Source organism: Staurois parvus, unplaced genomic scaffold, assembly GCF_062004578.1.
Source record: "Staurois parvus isolate SC_StPar_1 unplaced genomic scaffold, SC_StPar_1.0 ptg000564l, whole genome shotgun sequence".
NCBI classification, from domain to species: Eukaryota; Metazoa; Chordata; class Amphibia; order Anura; family Ranidae; genus Staurois; species Staurois parvus.
Window position 1 is genome coordinate 3,662,138 of NW_028318360.1, and position 20,442 is coordinate 3,682,579.

At 40.7% G+C, this 20,442-nt stretch overlaps 1 protein-coding gene across 1 annotated transcript in view; it reads left to right on the top strand.

Annotated features, from left to right (window-relative positions):
- HTT (huntingtin) overlaps window positions 1-20,442 on the top strand; it is a 268,580-nt gene that overhangs the window by 100,746 nt on the left and 147,392 nt on the right. The window contains exons 20-29 of the mRNA XM_089691557.1: window positions 1,640-1,703; window positions 3,104-3,204; window positions 4,055-4,201; window positions 9,400-9,520; window positions 12,271-12,416; window positions 12,534-12,685; window positions 16,045-16,247; window positions 18,695-18,821; window positions 19,094-19,215; window positions 19,419-19,529. Coding sequence (XP_089547683.1) covers window positions 1,640-1,703; window positions 3,104-3,204; window positions 4,055-4,201; window positions 9,400-9,520; window positions 12,271-12,416; window positions 12,534-12,685; window positions 16,045-16,247; window positions 18,695-18,821; window positions 19,094-19,215; window positions 19,419-19,529 — 1,294 coding nt within the window. The remainder of the gene's footprint in view (window positions 1-1,639; window positions 1,704-3,103; window positions 3,205-4,054; window positions 4,202-9,399; window positions 9,521-12,270; window positions 12,417-12,533; window positions 12,686-16,044; window positions 16,248-18,694; window positions 18,822-19,093; window positions 19,216-19,418; window positions 19,530-20,442) is intronic.

Consider the following 20,442-nt stretch of genomic DNA (forward strand, 5'->3'; position numbering starts at 1 on the left):
CACTAGTCTTTATCTGATTACTTGTTCCAATTCAGAGGCAACTAACATGTTTAGAAGGAGAGGTTACCAATGGCAGCCTCTGTTTCTCTAAGAGTGTTTTCATTGCAGTCTGTAACCAACAATTATTTTCCAAAACAACACAAAAAAGTAACTTTTTTTGTAAGCATGCCAACACCATGGACATTCTGTACAATGTATTTTGATGCATAAAGTTCTCTGCTTATGTGGCTGGCTCACTACTTTTGCCAGATGTCTCTGATAAGATTGGGCTAAAATTTCAAGCATCCAGATGTTGCTGAACTTAATGTAGAGATTGGGATGACAAGTGGAATTTCTCGTTTGCACATTTAGTGTCAGCCCAGGATAGGTTAATTAATTTAAAATTTCTACACAGAATATACTATAAGCCTGCGAGACTGGTGTGTATTTATCTGCAGGTGTCTGTGGAGTGTTGGCACTTCTCGCAATCCCCGGCTACCTTCAGACATGTTTTGGTACTGTTCCTTAGCCCAGGACTTTTGGAAGGGTATTCTATGCTGCATTACCGGGGTTACCTTGCTGCCTTTGCCCATGACTGTGTCAGTTTGCTTTTTGGGCCTAGCGTGGGACCTGGCACATACTAGGGCTTAACATACCCTGCTCAGTCTCTTATTATTCTACACTTGAAAGGCACTGATTCTGACACCCTCATTAGCCTATTGGAAAGGGCTGGTGAACAAAATGGTCCCGTTTTATAAATCTAATTATAAGAGCAGGGGGGTGTCCTACAAAATATGAGGACATCTAGCAGTCCTGGCTGGATAGTCCGTCCTCCACTGCCTAGGGGCATATACCCATTGCTCTATTTTACGGTTTCCATCCTTAGTTGGCTACTGTGTATGGTCATACACCTGTATGTACATGGTGAGCGCTTTCACAGCCTGAACAAAGTAGGTTGTTGTCAGAGCAATGTTTGGCCCTGCAAGGTCAGTTGTTTTTGTACATGTTGTTTTCTATAAGAAATCAATGAATAGAATTTTAAAAAGAAAAAATATTGAAGCATCCCAGCACTGTGTCCAGGTTGCTGCATTGAGACTTTCATTTGCTGTTATATTGGCCTTGTGCACTGTGCGTGTATAAAATGCTAAGTGGAAGGAAAAAGTAAAAAAAAAAACTTAAAAAACACTCCATACAGCCTATCTTCTGGTGCTTGTTTTTTGGATTCACCATGGGATGCAGGATCCCAAACCCTTATAAGAATGTTCTATTCTACAATGTAAGTATTGTGGCGTCTGGGGTGAGCTGCTCACAGAAGGTTTTTTTACCTTCATGCATAGAATGCATTAAGATAAAAAATCTTGAACCTTTACAACCACTTTAAGTCTTATGTTGTTACTAAAACCAGTACTATTTGAATGCAGAGGTGCTTATTTAACATGATAGAGAGTACATACGTTTTTATAGCCTGACCGATACAACTGACCCTTTGACAGCAACCAAAATGCTGATGTGGCCCACAATGAAATAAGGTTTGACACCCCTGCTCTAGAGTATTTATATAGATCAAGACTAGGGTATATTGAATGGACTCTTTTACAGGTTTTACTTGGTTTCTTTGAATTTTTTCTTCTCTTATTGTTTCTCTTTTATTTTCTTTTAGGTTAGTCAATTTCTTGGAAGGTAAAGCAGATGGGCTACATAGAGGTTCACATCATTATACTGGGGTAATTATTTCCAGTGTATTCTTTTTTCTGCTTGAGAGCATTTATTCATCCATGACCATTATTAAGAAAATATATTTGAGACACGTGGACCTTTTAGGCACACAACCCCATTTTATGGAAACTTTTTATTACATTTTATTAGTGCATAAGCTTAAAAAATATCATAAAAGAAGGTTATTAGTGACGTATATAGCATTAAAACCGCATCGCTCACACTTGGGAAGGATACCCCCGTACAAGGTGCTGTTATATCAATATGCTTCAATAGCCGTACATGGTGGTTCCATTATCCCTTCATATCTTGGCTTGACATGGTTTTGCTCCCCGGGGTGCTGTTTTAATGCTCCTGATACTACCTGTTGGTCATCGAGGCCACTTATTACTTTAAAATCACCAGCATACGCAGCAGCTGTGTGGCAAACAAGGCATTTGCCTTGGTCAGCAATTTTCAGGGGGGAGAATCGGGAGGGGCAGGTTGGTGTTAGCGGTGGGTCAGTTGGTTGGTTTTGGCAGTCAGGGAGAGGGACTGGTCGGTTGGTTGGCTGCGGCAGTCAGTGGTGGCAGAGGGTGGGGGGGTTCTAAGTACACCACAACATGGAGAATCACAACATAGTCTTTGAGTTTTCTATTAAATATAAAAGATTAGTTTGTGTCTTATTAATGATTACCTGTTAAACGCTAAACCTAATATTGTCAATAGGCAGTACATTAAAACATTTACAGCTCATAAGTTTAACATTAAGTCAAAACAGCAATATTAAAGTTATCCTTCTGCTTCTGGCATGTAACAGGGTACCACATGTGTGATGACAACCCCCCCCCCCCCCCATGTGACAATATATAAGTAGCGACATGCTCTTGATGAAAATGGGTGTCTTTGGTGAAGACATCGGAGAACAATTAATCCCCTAAAGTTTCCAGCCTTTTCAGATTCAGAACACAAGTCCCCCATTCAGCAGGTTGTCTGGCTGCTCCCCTAGGCTTCTGACTGCCCTGAACCCAGACGTGCTTAGTGTTGAGCACCTTCAGGTAAAGTGTAAACAGAAGGGGATTGGGGAACCAGTACCTCCCACTGATTATTCAGAAATGGCAGTATTTATGAATGCAACAAAAAACCCCTCTGCACGCTGGGACTGGAAAAAGGCAGGCAGAAGTGATTGTGAACTGCTGTACAAACAGCCAAATCACTTCTGGTGCACACAGAAAAGCTGGCTGATAATATCAATTGGCTTTTCTATACTTGGGGAAACCTGGGCTCTTGGCACCCACCTCTGCACTAGCCCCGCGCACCGCACTAGTGTAAAACAAAACAAAAAAAACTACAGATGTTAAATGATTATGACTTGTCATAAAATCCATTTGGTCTTTGATTATATTTTTTGTGATGTGCTTGTTTGTAGCTGTTACATCTTCAGGATCGAGTGCTGAATGGTGTGCTTATCAGTCTTTTGGGAGATGAAGATGCTCGGGTGCGGCATGTAGCAGTAGCAACTTTAGCCAGGTAAGAGCTTTAGCCTTAGGTGACATTGTCCTCGTGTTATAGCATTCTGGTATCAATTCAGATGGCCATATATTGAACGATCTTTGACTCTTTTTTGCCATACATGCTTAGAGACAGTCCTGACCAATCATTACATTAGGAGTCCCTAGTGAATGTTGGGATTGTGTCAGATTAAGAGTAGTGGTAGTACATTGACCTCTTGCACATACAGAGGCAGCCATGCCATGTTCCCATTACTGGTTGTTTGTATCCTGGATGTGAACTTTAGCATCATACAAGGCAGAGCAGGTATAAGGCCCTATTCACGCTTAGTAATGATTCAATTTGTGATTAGATGTGCAAGACCCAGTAGGGGTTTCCTGTGATTAACTGCGGGTGGGATTCTGACAGCTCGTGTATCTATTACCTGTGAATGTTTGGCCCTGGATGCAGACAGCTTGCATGGCCTATCATTCACTGTTTATCTCTCCTTGAATGAATACATGTGAGTGGCCACAAAGAGCTGTGGGAACTGTCAGCCTCCTGTGGTTTTCAATGGGGCTTCCTGGCAGCATCTATGCGCAGGGAGCCCCTGCTTGGTCTCCTGCATCTAACAACAAATTTACAAATGTTAATGGGTCCTTCGGTTAATGCTTACCTTCACCACAGAAGCAGCATCTATTCTGTGCAATCACATGCTTTTGTCTCTCTAGTTACCAGCTCTTTGAAAAAAAAGAAAAATTCAACCAAGAACATTTTAAGTGGGTGCCTGGAACTACCAATAGCTTTGAGGACCATCATTTGGTCATCTTAAATATTTGGCACCTTTATAATATTTTGCTGATGCTGTTGTTCTCATTTTCATCCACAGAATGGTTCCAAAGTTGTTTTTCCATTGTGACCAAGGACAAGCTGACCCTGTAGTAGCGGCAGCTAGAGACCAAAGCAGCGTCTACCTGAAACTGCTCATGCACGAGACCCAGCCAGCATCCCATTTTGCTGTCAGTACAATCACAAGGTGGGTGTATTTTTATTTATTTTAGTACATTGGTAACTTATGTAGCATAAGAACAGTTGTCATTGAACTGAATTGAATTACATGAGATAAAATCTTGCTATTACTGAGCTGTTCACTGAACTTAAAAAAAAAAAAAAAAATTAAGATTTTCTGTTAGAGAACACCTAGAAATGTTAACTGTACCAAAGCTGTACTCTGAGGAATCCACCTTTTTGTCTGAAAAAGCTTCCAAAGTTCTGTTCCTTTTAAATAGTCTTAAAACACAAGCTTTGTAATAGCTATAGGCAAAACTTTATTTTTTTTTTTTCCATTTTGGATAGAGTAAGAAAGTTATAACCCCTGTCAGTTTATTTTTTGCCATCTATGTCCCATTGGGGAGATTTACCCTCACTTCCTGTCCTATAGCCAAAACCGGAAGTGTATCAAAATCCCTGAAAATTAAGGAAATTCTCACCAGAACTAGTGTCCTCATTGGAAAATTTCCTTTCTATTACCTTTCTGGGGACAACCAAAAATTTTTGAGTTTTCTTTTACTTTCAGTTTCGATAATAATGGTAGTCAGGACAAATAGACGGGGGTGAATCCCCCTGAAAGGGGCACAGACAGCAATAAGAAACAATTATGTAAAGTCCCGGGGGACGGGGCAGAAGATACTGGCACTGGAGCCTTTACAAGCGGGATTGCAGCTCAGCACAGTGTTGATGACAGATTCTCTGATACATGGCGGTGATCAGCTATGGATGTTAGGTAGACATCATGGATTTGTGAGTACCTGTTGCTGAGGCTCTAAGATCACTGGTCATGTCAACTGTGCTTACATGATTGATGAGGGACTTATACCGTGCACAGGCTGGACCAGGCTCTTTGCTGAGAACCCTTTACTGGCAACATGTCTTGACACCTCTTGTCATCCATCCCACCAACAGTTATGCATAGGTTGTGCACAGACATCCACTGTGAAATTTTGACCATCAACTGTGACAGATAGCCACATAGACTGTTCTGGGCTGGATACCTGTCAATGTTCACCAACTTAGCAGGCTTTACTTCACATCAAGCGCTACCATCCATCCAGCCATCCACTGCACAGTGTATACTGTTACCCAGCAGTTCCCAGCATATGGCACACTTGCGTTCACTTTACGCTCAAGCATCGCTACCTGTGTGTCTTGAATACAGCTACATTATTTATGCATGGACTAAAAAACTGGGAAAAGTAGAGCTGGACTGGGAAAGTAGAGCTGAGATAGGGTCTGCTTAGCATTTCTGGTCTTTGGCTCCGTAGGTGCCTAGGGGTGGATACTCATTACCCATTGTGGTCTGTGCAATCGATTGGGTGCCTGGTGGACCTACCCTTGATCCATCATCAGGTGGGACTTGGGAGCGGTGTGGAAAGTGGGGGGGTTTAGACAGGGCCTTTGTGTAGGGTGAAGAGGGATGTCCCATCTCCCACTTAGGGGCAGTCTATTCGGGGGGGGTTGGAGGTATCTCTTGGGTAGTTGGGGAGCGGTTGAGTGTGTGTGTGTGTTTAGGGAGGGGGGGGATTTGCGAATGCTTATGGTTTTTAATGTTAACATAATAAACTTACTTTTTTTAGTGGTAGCTATTTGGGTGTTTGTCATCCTGTTCTTTCCTCTTTTTGTTCATTCAATAAAAACCTTACAGTTGTTCTAATCCTTCTCCACTCTGTCCAAAACTTTTTTTAAAGTTTTGCCTTTAGTTATACTTTAAACATAACTTGTTATACTTACTACAGTAGGCCATTCAGACATAGAGTTTCAGCAGTTTGTGATTGTGTGTGCCTTTCACCCTTGTGTAAATCAAATATCAAAGATATACATAATAAAAGACGACCAGCATAGCCTGACTTTATTACAGTGGATGCAGCAAGAAAGGTTACATGAAGAACCCAACCATAATTCCAGTTTGAAGGTGCCTTTGGCCCCTGTAACAATTTCTAGTTGCTGGATTTCATGATTGAAATCGCCTGTGTGGGACTGTTCCTTCAGAGGTATATGATTACTCTTCTAGAATGCAATTAGCACAGTGTCCAATGCATCATCTTGAAGCAAAGCACTAAAGCATCTAAACTCATTTAGCTACTTAAATGATACTACAGAAAAACATGTTTTAGCTTTTTCTAGAAGAAAAACCAGTAAGTCTTGCAAGATTTTGCTTTTCTTTTTAAGGTTTAAGCACGTAATGTCTGGACACTTTTACCCCCTTCCAGTCCAGGTCAATTTTCGGCTTTCAGCGCTCTCACACTGTGAATGACATTTACTCACGTATACGACATTGTATCCAAATGAAATGTTTATCATTTTTATTCACACAAATAGAGCTTTCATTTGATGGTATTTAATCACCACTGGGTTTTTTATTTTTTGCTAGATGAAAAAAGATTTTCAAAATTTTGAAAAAAACCCATGTTTTCTTAGGTTTTTGAAATAAAATTTTGCAAATAAAAATAGATTCTTTATAAATTTAGGCCAAAGTGTATTGTGCTACTTTTTTTGGTAGAAATAACCCAAATCAGTGTATATTATTTAGCCTGTGTGAAAGTTGTGGAGTCCACAAACCATCGTATACATATTTGAAAATTGATCAACCCTGATGTACTGACTACCTATGTAATTTCTTGGGGCCCTAAAATGCCAGGATAGTACAACACCCCCCCCCCCCATGACCCCTTTTTAGAAAGTAGTCTGAGGTATTTAATGAAAGACATGGGGAGTTTTTTGAAGTTGTCTTTTTTTTTTTTTGCCAATTGTTTTGGGAAATGATGAAAGTAAATAATTTTATTTCCCCAAAAAGTTGTCATTTTAACAAGTTGTTTCTCTCACACGGTATAGGCATATTGCAATTACATCTCAAAACACATTCTGCTACTCCTCTTGAGTATGGCGATACCACATGGGTGGATCTTTTCCACAGCCTGGCCACATAGAGGGGCCCCATATCCAATAAGCACTCTTAGGCATTCTAGGGGCAAAATTACACATCTAATTTCTTGACTGCCTATCACAGTTTTGGAGGTCCTGGAGCACCAGGACAATGGATTTATCCACAAAATGAACCCATTTTGGAAAGCAAACACCCCAATGTATGTTTTTAGTGGTATGGGGAGTCTTCTGAACTTTTCATTTTGTGCCACAAGTTTTTGGAAAATGTGAAATGAAAATGTATTTTTTTACACAAAGTTGTCAATCTAAGAGATGTTTTTAATACACAGCAGAGGCATACTTAGAATTACACCTCAAAACGCATTCTGTAACTCCTCCCGAGTATGTTGATACTACATGTGAGACTTTATCACAGCCTAGTGACATAGGGGGGTCCCGCATCCAATAAGCAAGCACCTTTTGGCTTTCTAGGGGCAAAAATTACATATCTAATTTCTTGACTGCCTATCACAGTTTTGGAGGTCCTGGAGCACCAGGACAGTGGCAACACCCACAAAATGACCCCATTTTAGAGAGCAAACGCCCCAAGGTAAGTTTTAAGAGGTATGGGTAGTCTTCTGAAGACTTCATTTTTTGCCACAAGTTTTTGGAAAATGAAAACGTTGTCAATCTGTGAGATATTTCTAATAGGCATACCTAAAATTACACCCCAAAACACATTCTCTAACTTTCTGAGTATGGCGATACCACAGGTGTGAGAATTTTTCACAGCCAGGCCACATAGAGGGTCCACATATCCAATAAGTACCTTTAGGTGTACTAAGGCAAAAATTACACATCTAATTTCTTGACTACCTATCACAATTTTGGAGGTCCTAGAGCACCAGGACATTGGAAGCACACCCACAAAATGACACCATTTTGGAAAGCAAACACCGCAAGGTATTTTTCGAAAGGCATGAGGAGTCTTCTTAAGACTTCATTTTTTACACAATTTTTTAGAAAATGTGGAAAAAAATGATTTTTTTTTTTTTAACGCGATGTTGCCTATAATAAGATATTTCTAACACACTGTATAGGCATTCTTAGAATAACACATCAAAACAAATTCTGCTACTCTTCCTGAGTATGGGGATACCACATGTGTAAGACCTTTTCAGCAGACTGATTACCGGGCATGGCAACCTGTGTATCACAAAAATCAGCAAACATTATGTATCAAAGTGTAGTGTAGCTTCACCTATAGCAGTCCCTGTTCCTAAAAGCTTAACCTACTGGTACATGGCTTCCCAGGAAGTTGAACAAAAGATAAACCAAAGAGTACCTGTGGTTTCAGTAGTGCAGTTGGCCACAGAGGATGGGTGGCATCAGTGTTTCGCAGGAAGGTAGCAGTGGGATGTGCAGATGGGTCAGTACCGATGCCATGTATAGACCTGGTGAGCAACCAGGCAAAGCAGTGGTCCAGGCAGAAGGCAGGAACATGGTCCATAAAAAGGCCATAGTCAGTACAGACAGCTGGCAGAGACGTGGTCAAAGGATTGGTCCAGGCAGAAGAATTAATCTTAGGGCCTTGGTTAGGTAAGACTAGACAATAGGGTAGAGGCTTTTTTCCTCCCAAATCTCTTGGAAGCCTCCAGTCTCCAGACCCTGATCCGGGAATTACAAAACCCAAAGAAAACAAAAAATGTAGTTTTCTCCACTCGGAAACACTACTTTGGATCCCCTTGCATACATGAGACCCCTGTATTGTCTTGAATCCCACTACTAAACTGGGAGGGCAAACGATCAGTCCAGGAGGCAGGCAAAAAACATGGTCGATTAACAGGCTTAGGTCTGTTCAGGCGGCAGGCAGAGGCATGGTCGATTTAACAGGCTGAGGTCAGTTCAGATGGCAGGCAGGCAAATGAATCCAGGCAACAGGCAGAAACTTGGCAGGGAAATGGCAGATAGAGGACAAACAGAAATGTCTTCACCATACTTCAAAAGTTCCCTCTCCTGTTATGGAGATGAGGAGAGGCGGAGGAAATCTGTAGTCCCAACATATTTCCTGTACTAGGGTGTCAACGCTGCCCCCCTAGAGATAAAGTACATCAAGTGAGCATTGTCACCTTAGAAAAGGAAGTTTAATGTTAGGATCGAGGAAAGAAAACGTGAAAAAAAGCTAATTACTGCAGTCATCACATCTAAGGTCTGGTAAAAGCAGTATATTACAATTTCGTTCTTCAGTTTAGATCTCCTTTAATCCAACAGTCTGTTAAAACTTTATTTAATGCTTGGTCATTTATTCTCATACAGGATCTACAGAGGGTACAGTATTTTGCCGAGCCCCACGGATGTCACCATGGAGAATAATCTGTCGAAGGTCATCACTGCAGTTTCACACGCGCTGACAACATCAACCACTCGAGCATTGACGGTAACCGAATTATGTATCAGTGCCATGTATAATGGCTATATAAACATTTCACATAGTATATGTGAAGTGTGTGTGGTGACTATGGAGCCTCACTATTAGACTATGTAGTTGGTTATAGGTCACCTTGTGTGACAATGCCAGCAATCAAATTAGATGCTTCTTCGTTAAATACAACAAATAAGATGTGCTGTCCTCATGGACACAATTCTTATTTATCGCTTCCCATAATTTCCAGTTACACTAGGTCTTGCATAAACCTGGGCTCTTGGTAGGTTAATTTCATAGCTGAAATACATATAAATGTATGTAGCGTTTCTTGCCTGTTTGTAATTCCGGGCAGCCAAACTTGCATCTCAGACCCCCTTACTAGATTGTGCAAGCAGGTCTGCACCCTCCATTTTCTCCACTGAAAACAAGTAAGAACGCTCTGTTACTGACCTACTCCCAGCCTGCTGATTGGGTGACAAAGGAGCAGATGTCATCACTGTATCTTTTTCTGTCAACAAGCTCCTAGCGTTAAGCTGGCCATATACTGACTATATTCTGCAGTTTTAACAGGAACTGGCCAAATTTCGATCAGCACATGGCTGGCCCTACTCGATAGAAATTGATAGTTTGATCTACTACTGTGAAAGAGACCTGCTGGAAAACTTTGAGCTATGTCTGCAGTCAGTTTGACTGTAGCTGCTGATCAGTGTATTCTGACAGTAGCAGGTGCCCCTGACAGAATACAACATTCCAGAGGGGGTGGAACACCTCCATCCACCTCAATGTGAATAGAAGGATTCATTTTTTTTTGTTAATCCAACCCTAGATGACAAAAAAACAAAACAAAATACATTTAAGTTATGGCCAGCTTTGGATTAGAAAGCACTGCACAGTGCTTTATACTGCAGTGGGTCACAGTATTTCCCTTTCCTCTCCAAGTGTGAGTACTTTTGTCTGTGGTGCAAGAAGCTAATTTATAGATTGTACTTGTGCACTTGCAGAGTGTACTGATGTACTAGAGCAGGGGTATACAACCATTCTAAACAAAGGGCCATTTTATTGTCCATTAGACTTAAGGGGGGCTGGATTGTGGCCAGTGGGAGTAGACATTGTCCCAGGCTTGGTGGCCAGTTGGAGTAAAATAATTAGGCTACTTTCACATTGCTCCCTGGCAAAAACATGGTAAAAATGCCTATGTGTGTTTGCAGCATATTGCCACGTTTCTGGTGCATTTTGCATCTGTGCAAAAAAAAAGTGACTCAAAAAATGCACCAAAAATGCAACCACAGGTGCATATTGAGAGTAGCAGTACTGACTATGCTGTGTCACAATAGTAAGCACCTGCTGCTAATTTGGAACTAAACATTACTCTGGGCCATACACATCACAGTCTGAGTGTACCAACAAGTACATAGTGTGTGAACATACTTGATTGTATGAATTGGATCATTTTAGACTCTTGCACTATATAGTATCTCATAAATCTACAGTGAGATTGTACAACTGGATAGTAACTTGTTTAAACAGCTTTAGAATAAGTAGTGCAGCATATTGTAGTTTGGTTGAAGGGTAAAATACTAATTATTATAGTATATAATATAGAATTATAGCACAGGAGAAAGAAAAATTAAGGCCTATTAGTATCACCGGTAACTTCTGCAATCTTCTTTTAGTGTCTTAGTGACCACAACCCCTGTAATGGTATTCACATTCACCCTATATAAATCTGCTTTCTTAACATACAATTCCTCCCTCCATGCTGTCAAACAAGCCCGTGCCCCCTCCCCTGACTTCTCCATCAAGATCAATAACACAATCATCAGTCCCTCCTCTCATGCCAGAGTACTAGGTGTAATGCTGGACTCCCATCTGTCCTTTCAGCCCCAAAGCCAATCATTGTCCAAATCTTGTAGACTTCACCTCCGCAACATCTCCAAGATACGCCCGTTCTTAACTTCTGAACCATTAAGAAACACATTCACTCCCTTGTTATCTCTCTCTTTGACTATTGTAACTCCCTCCCCATTGACCTACCTAATCGCAGGCTATCCCCTCTTCAGTCTATCATGAATGCTGCTGCCAGACTCATCCACCTTACTAACCGTTCCATATCTGCCACCCCTCTTTGCCAAACCCCTCCTCTAGCTTCCCATTGCCCAATGAATAAAATTCAAAACATTAAGAATAACATATGAAGCCATTTATAACTCTGCCCCAAATTACATCACCAATCTTGTGTCCAAATATCTCCCAAACCGTCCTCTCCGGTCCTCCCACTACCTCCAGCTCTCTAGCTCCCTTGTCTCCTCCTCCTTCCATGCTTGTCTCCAGGACTTCTCCAGAGCCTCTCCCATCCTCTCTACCCCAATTTATCCAACTATCGCCTACTATGCCCACTTTTAGGCGATCTCTGAAAACCTATCTCTTCAGGGAAGCCTATCCCGCCATCAGCTAATAACAGTATCTTCTCTTCCTCCTACCAGTCCATCCCCCACAGTTATTACCTTTTGTACCACCAGCCCCTTGCTCTTAGATTGCAGGGCCCTCCTATCCCTCTTGTATTGAACTGTATTGTTGCTGTATTGTCTCCGTTTATATTGTAAAACGCTGAGCAAAATGTTGGCGCTCTATAAATCCTGTATAATAATAACAATCTTATATGAAGTATCAATGCAGCTGTTATTCATTATTGCTTCACTTTAGTGGCTGAATATCTTATTAGTATTACATAGGTTACATATTTTCTTTGTGTTTTTCTTCAGTTTGGTTGCTGTGAAGCTTTGTGCCTGTTATCCACTGCTTATCCAGTGTGCACATGGAGTGTTGGGTGGCATTGTGGGTATGTGACATCATCTAGTGCACAGGCTTCCCGGATCCAAGTTTACAAGAATCGGGGTCGATCTTTTAGGTAAATTAACTAAACTGGGATTTCCTTTTCAATAGTGACTAAATAGAGAGCATCTTATTGCCACTGTTGTTGTGAAGTCCATTGTATAAACTTGAGCTTTAAATGTCTTGTTCCCAGCATTTCCCAGCAGAGCCCCTCCGAGGAGCCACGTAAGATCTGCACTGCCGGCATGTCCAACATGATACTGTCACTGCTGTCCTCAGCTTGGTTTCCCCTTGATCTTTCTGCTCATCAGGATGCCTTGATACTGGCTGGAAATTTGTTGGCAGGTGAGTACAAAAGCTAGGACTCTGTGAGAAGAAATTGAAGTTCCCTTTAAGTGGACCCTTAACTAATATGAAAATGTGATATTTGCTTTACAAAACACTATGTGCGTAAGCACTGTACAAGAATAGCTATACCAGTTACCAACAATGTTCTCCATTACGAAGCACACTTTGCAAACCTTGTTGGTACCTTTGCCTACAGAATGGCCATGTCTATATCAGTAATGTTCTTTGCACGCTGGCCTGAAGGGGTTGACTTGAGTGGCTTTAGGCCTCATACGCTCTGGATGTTTTAACTTGGTTATTAGGGGCTCCTGGCATTTTCTTTTTCTGTTAAATGCCGCTGCATGTTAGCCTATGTGTCCATGCAGACATGGGCATTTAGAGGGATTTAGAGGCATGGGTGTTTTGAGGGAGAAAAAAAACCTACTGCCAGTATGTCCAGGAGCAGCGGTGTTTTTGAATAAAAAAACTCTTGAGGCATGTTAACATGTCTAAATGTGTGTTACCACTAGGCATGTTTAGCACTTGATTGTTCTTTCAATTCAATAGCCAGAATACATTTTTATTCTGGCCAATTAAATTAACACTTAAGCACCTAACTTGCCTAAATGCATTACATGCGTTTACAAGTGTCGAGTTGTTCTGCCAAAACATGGCTGCCAGGAGGAAAGGCATCTAGGAGAGATAGCAAAGCATCCAGTGTGTAGGAGGTCTTCTACTGTCATTGCTGTAAGCATATGCATATTTGGGTTGACCTTCCTGGTCTGCTTTCAAGTGAACATTTTGAGCATTTTAGACAAAGGAAAAAGTGTTAGTTTGAGCCAGCCAGTAAAAGTAATATTACCACTCCCAGTGCCAAGCTTCCCTATGTTGTGGAGCTACATCACTTGCTGGAATCATCAGTATCCAACACTTTTTCAAGTGTGCCAGATTCCTGTGTGTCCCAATGAATGCTGCTGTTCTTCCTACTGATCGCTACATCACATTTTTGGCTCAAAGCATGGCAGTTTTTTACAAACATAATCAAGTGTGCAGCACCTACCCAATTTGCCATTACATTATTAAGAAACAAAACAAGCACTTAAAAAAAGGTTACATATTAATGGTAAAAAGAATAAAAAAATAATAGCTAAAGTTTCGAAAACTTAATTAGGTCAAGTGGGCTAATTTTTTTTTTTTCATTTGCATGGTTGCTTCTTTAACACCCCGGTCACACTGGATGTGAATTGGCATGCGATTTGCATGCCATGCAACTTGTAAATTGCATGCCAAATCGCATCCTATTGTCAGCAATTAACGGTCATATCGGCACCGATTTCTAAAGTAGTACATTCACTACTCTTGGTGCGATTTGCATAGACATCTGTATCAGATGCAAATCACACCTGAAATTGGCATCAAATAGGGTTTGATGTGACCGGGGTGTAACTGACAGTTTGTGCAGAGGAAGTAAGTCCTTTGATGTTAATATAAAAGTGCTAATGTAAATACAATGTGCCAAGAGTGTTTCTATACACTGTCTGTTCTCTAAACAAAAATCATAAAAATAAACACGTAATAAAAAAAATGTAAATACAATGGAAACCTAGAATTTTCAAACGTTCCCTTTCACCCTGGCATATAACCTGCTTTTATATTCTACATGTCACAATTGAGTAGGGGAGAATAAGTGAGACAGGTTTGGGGACTAGTATTCCTACAATGATGCAGTCAAGGGTTTTTAACACTTTTTTTTTTTTTTTTTTGGCTTTATTAACCACTTGCCTACCTGGCACTTATACCCCCTTCTTTACCAGGCCAATTTTCAGCATTCATCGCTCTCGCACTTTGACAATTGCGCGGTTATGCAAGATTGTACCCATATGAAATTTTTATTATTTTTTTCTCATAAATAGAGCTTTCTTTTGGTGGTATTTACTCGCCGCTGGGTGTTTTACTTTTTGCGCTATAAACAAAAAAATTGCATCAATAGTTGAAAAAAAAGTTTCTTTGTTTCTATTATAAAATTTTGCAAACAGGTAATTTTTCTCCTTCACTGATGGGCACTGATAGGTAGCACTGATGGGCATTGATAGGCAGCACTGATGGGCATTGATAGGCAGCACTGATGGGCACTGATAGGCAGCACTGATGGGCACTGATAGGCAGCACTGAAGGGCACTGATAGGCAGCATTGAAGGGCATTGATAGGCGGCACTAATGAGGTGGCACGGATAGGTGGCACTGACTGGCATCACTGCTAGGTTTTGACTGGCGACACTTAGGCATTGACTGTCGCAACTGCTGGGCACTGACTGGCAGCACTGCTGGTCTGCACTGATGGGCACTGGTGGGTGGCACTTCTGGGTGGTACTGGTGGGCACAGGTAGGTGGCACTGGTGGGCACAGGTGGGTGGCACTTCTGGGTGGCACTGGTGGGCACAGGTGTGTCGCACTGCTGGGCACAGGTGGTTGCACTGCTGGGCACAAGTGGGCAGAACTGGTGGGTGGCACTGCTGGGCACTGATCATCAGGGCACTGATGATCAGTGCCGATCCTTGCTCTAACAACTGCAGGTTTTCGGCAGTACTTTCTTCACGATCTGACAGCGTGAGGAAAGTGCAGCCGAGAATCGGCAATTGCATTTCCCTGTGATCAGTGTGTCATTGGACATGGCTGATCACGTGGTAAAAGGCTGCTGTGATTTGCCTTTTACCAAATCACGTGATCAGCTGTGTCCGTAGGACACAGCGATCACGGAGATCGCCGGGTGCACACCCCCGGGGGCGCGCAGGAGAGCGCGTTCTGGGAGGACGTCATATGACGCCCTCACAGAACTGGCCAGCCGCAGTGCAGCCGTCAACTAAAGTAGAACTGTAGACAAAACTTTTTTGTACCCTTTTGGATAGAGCAAGGGAGGGTTATAACCGCTGTCAGATTATTTTAATTCTCCGTCTGTGTTTCATTTCAGAGGTTTATCTTCACTTTCTGTCCCATAGCCAAACAGGAAGTAAAAGGAAATCGCTGCAAATAAGTTAATTCCTTGGGGATCTCCAGGTCACCAGAACTAGTGTTCCTTTGGAAGATTTCCCCTCTGGTACTTTTTTGGAGACAGCCCAAAATTTAGCATTTTGTATACTTTCATCTTCAGTGGTTATGGTAAACAGGACAAACAGAGAATTTGAATCTCCTTAATGGGGGCACAGGCAGCATTAAAAACTGACTGGGGTTCTAATCGCGCTTCACTCTATCCATTTCTTAAAAAACAACTTTGCCTTTAGTTATACTTTAAACTCAAGATTACTTATTTATACATCAAATGTTTTTTTTTTTTTTCAATATTTGCTCATTCTGAAGCAAAAATTATTTTTGCATTTCAGCTACTGCACCTAAATCTTTAAAGAGCCCCTGGACAGCAGAAGATGAAGCTAACCAGACAGCTAACAAGCAAGAGGAGCCATGGCCAGCACTTGGTGATCGCTCGATGGTTGGCATGGTGGATCAACTGTTTGTTCATTTACTGAAAGCGATCAACATATGTGCTCATGTGATTGATGATGTTCCTCCAGGTCCTGTAGTGAAGGTAAGATTCAGGATGTCAATATACAATATACGTTCCTGTATTATATTTTCGGATGTGCACTCAATGTGTGCATTACAAATCCTCCTTCGCCAGAGGAACATTACTGTATTTCTTTTCAGGACTGGGATCAGGATTGCACTGTATTTTTTGGGGGGGGGGGGGGGGGGGATTGTGGCAGATAGACCATTATATATTACACTATGGCTTTTCGGTGGCGTATGTGTGTATATATATGTGTGTGTATATATATATATATATATATATATATATAAAATTCCTTCTTGATCCTACGTATTATGATGTTCTACACTACAACCACTGTAGACCAAATGAAATGAGACAAAATTGCTCAACCTATATTAGGAGGGATTTCTGGATTAGACTAGCTTTTCTTATCACCATGAGAACTGCTGTTTCCCACCTCCTTCTGACACATTTGCTAAAACCCAATTGAAGCTTCTGTGTTTTATCACTCTAATGCAGTTAGGCTGCATATACATTAAAAGTATACTTTTTTTTTTTTTTTTTTCCCTTTATGCTGCAAAGAGGATTTACAAAACCCAGGCTGATAACATTCCAGAGAGCTGGGCTGCCACTCTTATACACAGCAACAAAGAAAAATTCCCAGCTCAATTTACCAGCCAGCTTGCAAGCTGGCTGGTAAATTAAGCTGGGAATTTATCTTTGTTGTTGTTTGACATGCATCACCCTTCCATGTGCTCCTTGCTGTGAAGGCCAGTTATAGGTTGGGGCACTTGCCATTTGGTTGTACTTCTATACACAACACAGAGGCCCAGGTCTCTTGTGGTCCATCAGACCCCTTGCACTGTGCTCCAGTAACAATGTTAACATTTTGTTAGTGGCACTGTTGATTAGACCACTGTGCAAGCAGCATTTCAAACTGCTGGCCAGCTGGGCCACTGCATTGTGGTCCAGCTCTTCAGCTGTGTTGCTAGCACAGGATGTTTTAAACCTTCTTGCTGCAAATGGTAAATTAAAAAAAAATATATATATATATATTACTGTATATGCAGCCTGGATGCATTACAGCAATAAATACAGAAGCTTCACGTTGACTTTAACAAAGGTGTCGGAAGGAGAGGGAGACGCTTGTACAGATAAGAAATTTCATACATTTCAGAATTAAAGTGACCATAAACTCCAGAAATCCATTCAAGTGTGTGTTAACTTTTTGCTAATTCAACTTCCTATTAGCCGGTGGCTGCATTCATTCTACAAGGTCCCCACTGTAAGTAGGAATGTAGCCACCATCTCTTGCGTGCTCCCGAGATAGACTCCTGGTTGTAGTAGTAGTGCAGTGCACTGCTTGTTCTAAACAGACAGAAGTGAGGGGAAAAGAAAATGACTTTACGAGGCAAAAAAATGAAAAATAGATTACAGGAACATTTAAAGCAGTATTAAACCCAAAAGCAAATGTTTAGTATATTGCTGTTTACCAATTCTTGGATATGGCGGGTTCATTAGTTTTCTTTTTTAGGCTTTCTTTTGTTTTCACCTGGTAATCTGGCCAGTAAGACTGTTGCTTTTCTACAGAACAAGCTATCTTGTAGCAGTAAGATGGTCGACACAAACCATTTACCACTGACGGGTGTTTACAATGATCAGATACAATTTATGACTTTTATCCCAAAAGGAGCAAAACTGTTTAAAGTGTTAGATACAGCAGCAGTTTAAATGCACATAAATTGAAGCTGAACTCCAGCTGACACTCACCTTCCTCCAGATTAACAATGCTGCAGCCTAAAGGTGCCTCTGTGCTCCTTCAGCCAGAGTGGAGGCACTCTAATACAGGAGGTGTGTTACTGGCCAGATCACCAGGTGAAAACAAAGGGAAAAAGAAAACAAATGCAGCCACCAAATATAAGGATTGGTAAGCTGCCATATAGTATTGGTTTTAGGTTTAATACCGTGTAAGTAGTGGATGTGTATGGGTTATTTCTGGGGAATAAGGAGATCATTAAAATGTCACTTTAATGACTTTTAGTATCTCTTGGAAGAAATGGCTACTCATTCATTTTAGATATTATGATGCACCATGAGATGAGGGTTTCATTTCTATATAACAGTGTTTTATCCAAGCACCACTGTAATCCAACCAAAGGTCCTCCCCTTATTAAGTGTATATAATCTTAGAAAGGGATAACCACTCAGTGTAAGTCTTCACAAGCAGTTAGGAATATTTTTTTTTTATTATTCTGTAAATAAAGAATGAGATTAGCTGGGCACACTATTAGAGACTGGAGTACTGTAGTCAGACCAGTTCATTAAAAAAAGTCACTGGGAGGCAATGGTTCATATTTTGAGATGCCCTCAAACCTTACAGCCATAGAGGCACAATAATCATATGGTGATTGCATGCATGGTATGCATGTTCAAGTATTCTATATTTTTCAAGTTTTTATGGGTTTTTGTTTTTTCACTTTTAGACCACTCTTCCATCCCTAACTAACCCCCCTTCTTTAAGTCCTATCCGGAGGAAAGGGAAGGAGAGAGAGAGTGCTGAGCAGACAGCAGTGCCGCTGAGCCCAAAGAAAGTCAGTGACACCACTCCAGGTAAGCAGCTTGGGCATTACTTTTATCTTGTAGTAGAGGACAGGAAATAATAGTGCTCAGTAGCTGTGGAATAGAAACTGGAAAAACAAAGTTTACATCTTAAAAAAAAAAAAAAAAAATCTTCAGTATTTAGCCCAGTAATATAAATGACAACTAGGTCTCAGTGGTACACTCTGGTGTATAAATTATCTGAATGAAATATATTGTAAAATATAAATGAAATGTATTGTTTTGTACCATTTTTATTTTGCTTTTCTTTTTTTTTTTTAAAGCTACGCGGCAGACAGATGCCTCTGGTCCAGCTCAAACAAGCAAATCTCTTGGCAGTTTCTACCATCTCCCATCATATTTAAAGTTGTATGATGTTCTGAAAGCCACATATGCTAATTATAAGGTATGTTAGAGCCAAAATATCTTCTCACCTTGCTAACAGGTCTTGAGCATTTCAAGTTTTAAAGTGTAACTTGACATTCCTAAAATAGTAGCTTAGGCTTCACTCTATCCAGGAGTATATGTAAAAAAAAAGAATACATATGAAAAACTTTCACTTTTTTTGTCCATTTTATTTATGTATTTTATTTTTCATTCTTTTCCTAGGTAACACTGGATCTTCAGAATAACAATGAAAAGTTTGGGGGTTTCCTGCGCTCTGCTCTGGATGTTCTCTCTCAGGTTTTGGAACTAGCTACTCTAACTGATATTGGCAAGGTAAGAGTTTATATTATGCCGACTCTGAAGTTGTACAATGGTGTCTGTTAGATGATAGACTTTCTAGTGAACTCAAACTTTAATTTTATTTCTTTTCTTTAACCACTTCCCCCCGGGTAGACGTCCTTATAACGTCCTTGACTTTCAGTTATTGTACCGGGATGATGCCTGAAGCTACAAGCATCATCCTGGTATTGTGTTTTTCTGACAGCGGTTCCCTTTCAAAGATATTGTGATCATGATGTGTATATTTAATTCCAACTCTTGTCCAATCCTTTATATATTTTAATTTAGCAAAATCTGATAATTTAGGGTTATACAGATTTAATTTTTTTTAAACACAGGACATCTATAGGTATTTGCAAATCGCATCTATTGGATTTTCCTTATGTTTAATAGTGCTATTGTGTTTGCATTTTTCTGTTCTTCTTTCTCATTGCATGTCCATACTCTTTGTGGTGTACCGTGTGATCTTGGTAGTCCCTTAGAGGTCCTATTAACAGAGGCTATTCATTTTTTTTCTTTTCTGAAATTCCTCACAAAAATTTCAAGCAAAAGAACTGTGCTCACTGAAATACAAATTGGTTTTCTGTTAATTCGATTTAAAAATTTAGACAGAATGTATGTATGTCCATTGGGAGACACGGAGTTGTATACTGGTGGATTATGCTGTTGCCTCTACAGAAGAATTAGACACTGTCAAACAAAAATTCTATAGGCCAGCCCAGGATAAACCCCTCCTATACCCAGGATGCCTTATATTCTTTTGCTAGTGTCCTAGGTGGATGGACAGTTTTTTTCTTCCTTTTTTTTTCAATATTCTGCTACTTTTCAGAGCCTGTTCTTTTAGAAACTTTGCTGTGAAGCACTTTTTAGGTCCAAGGATGTTGTCATTTCCTCAGTGCTTGACCTA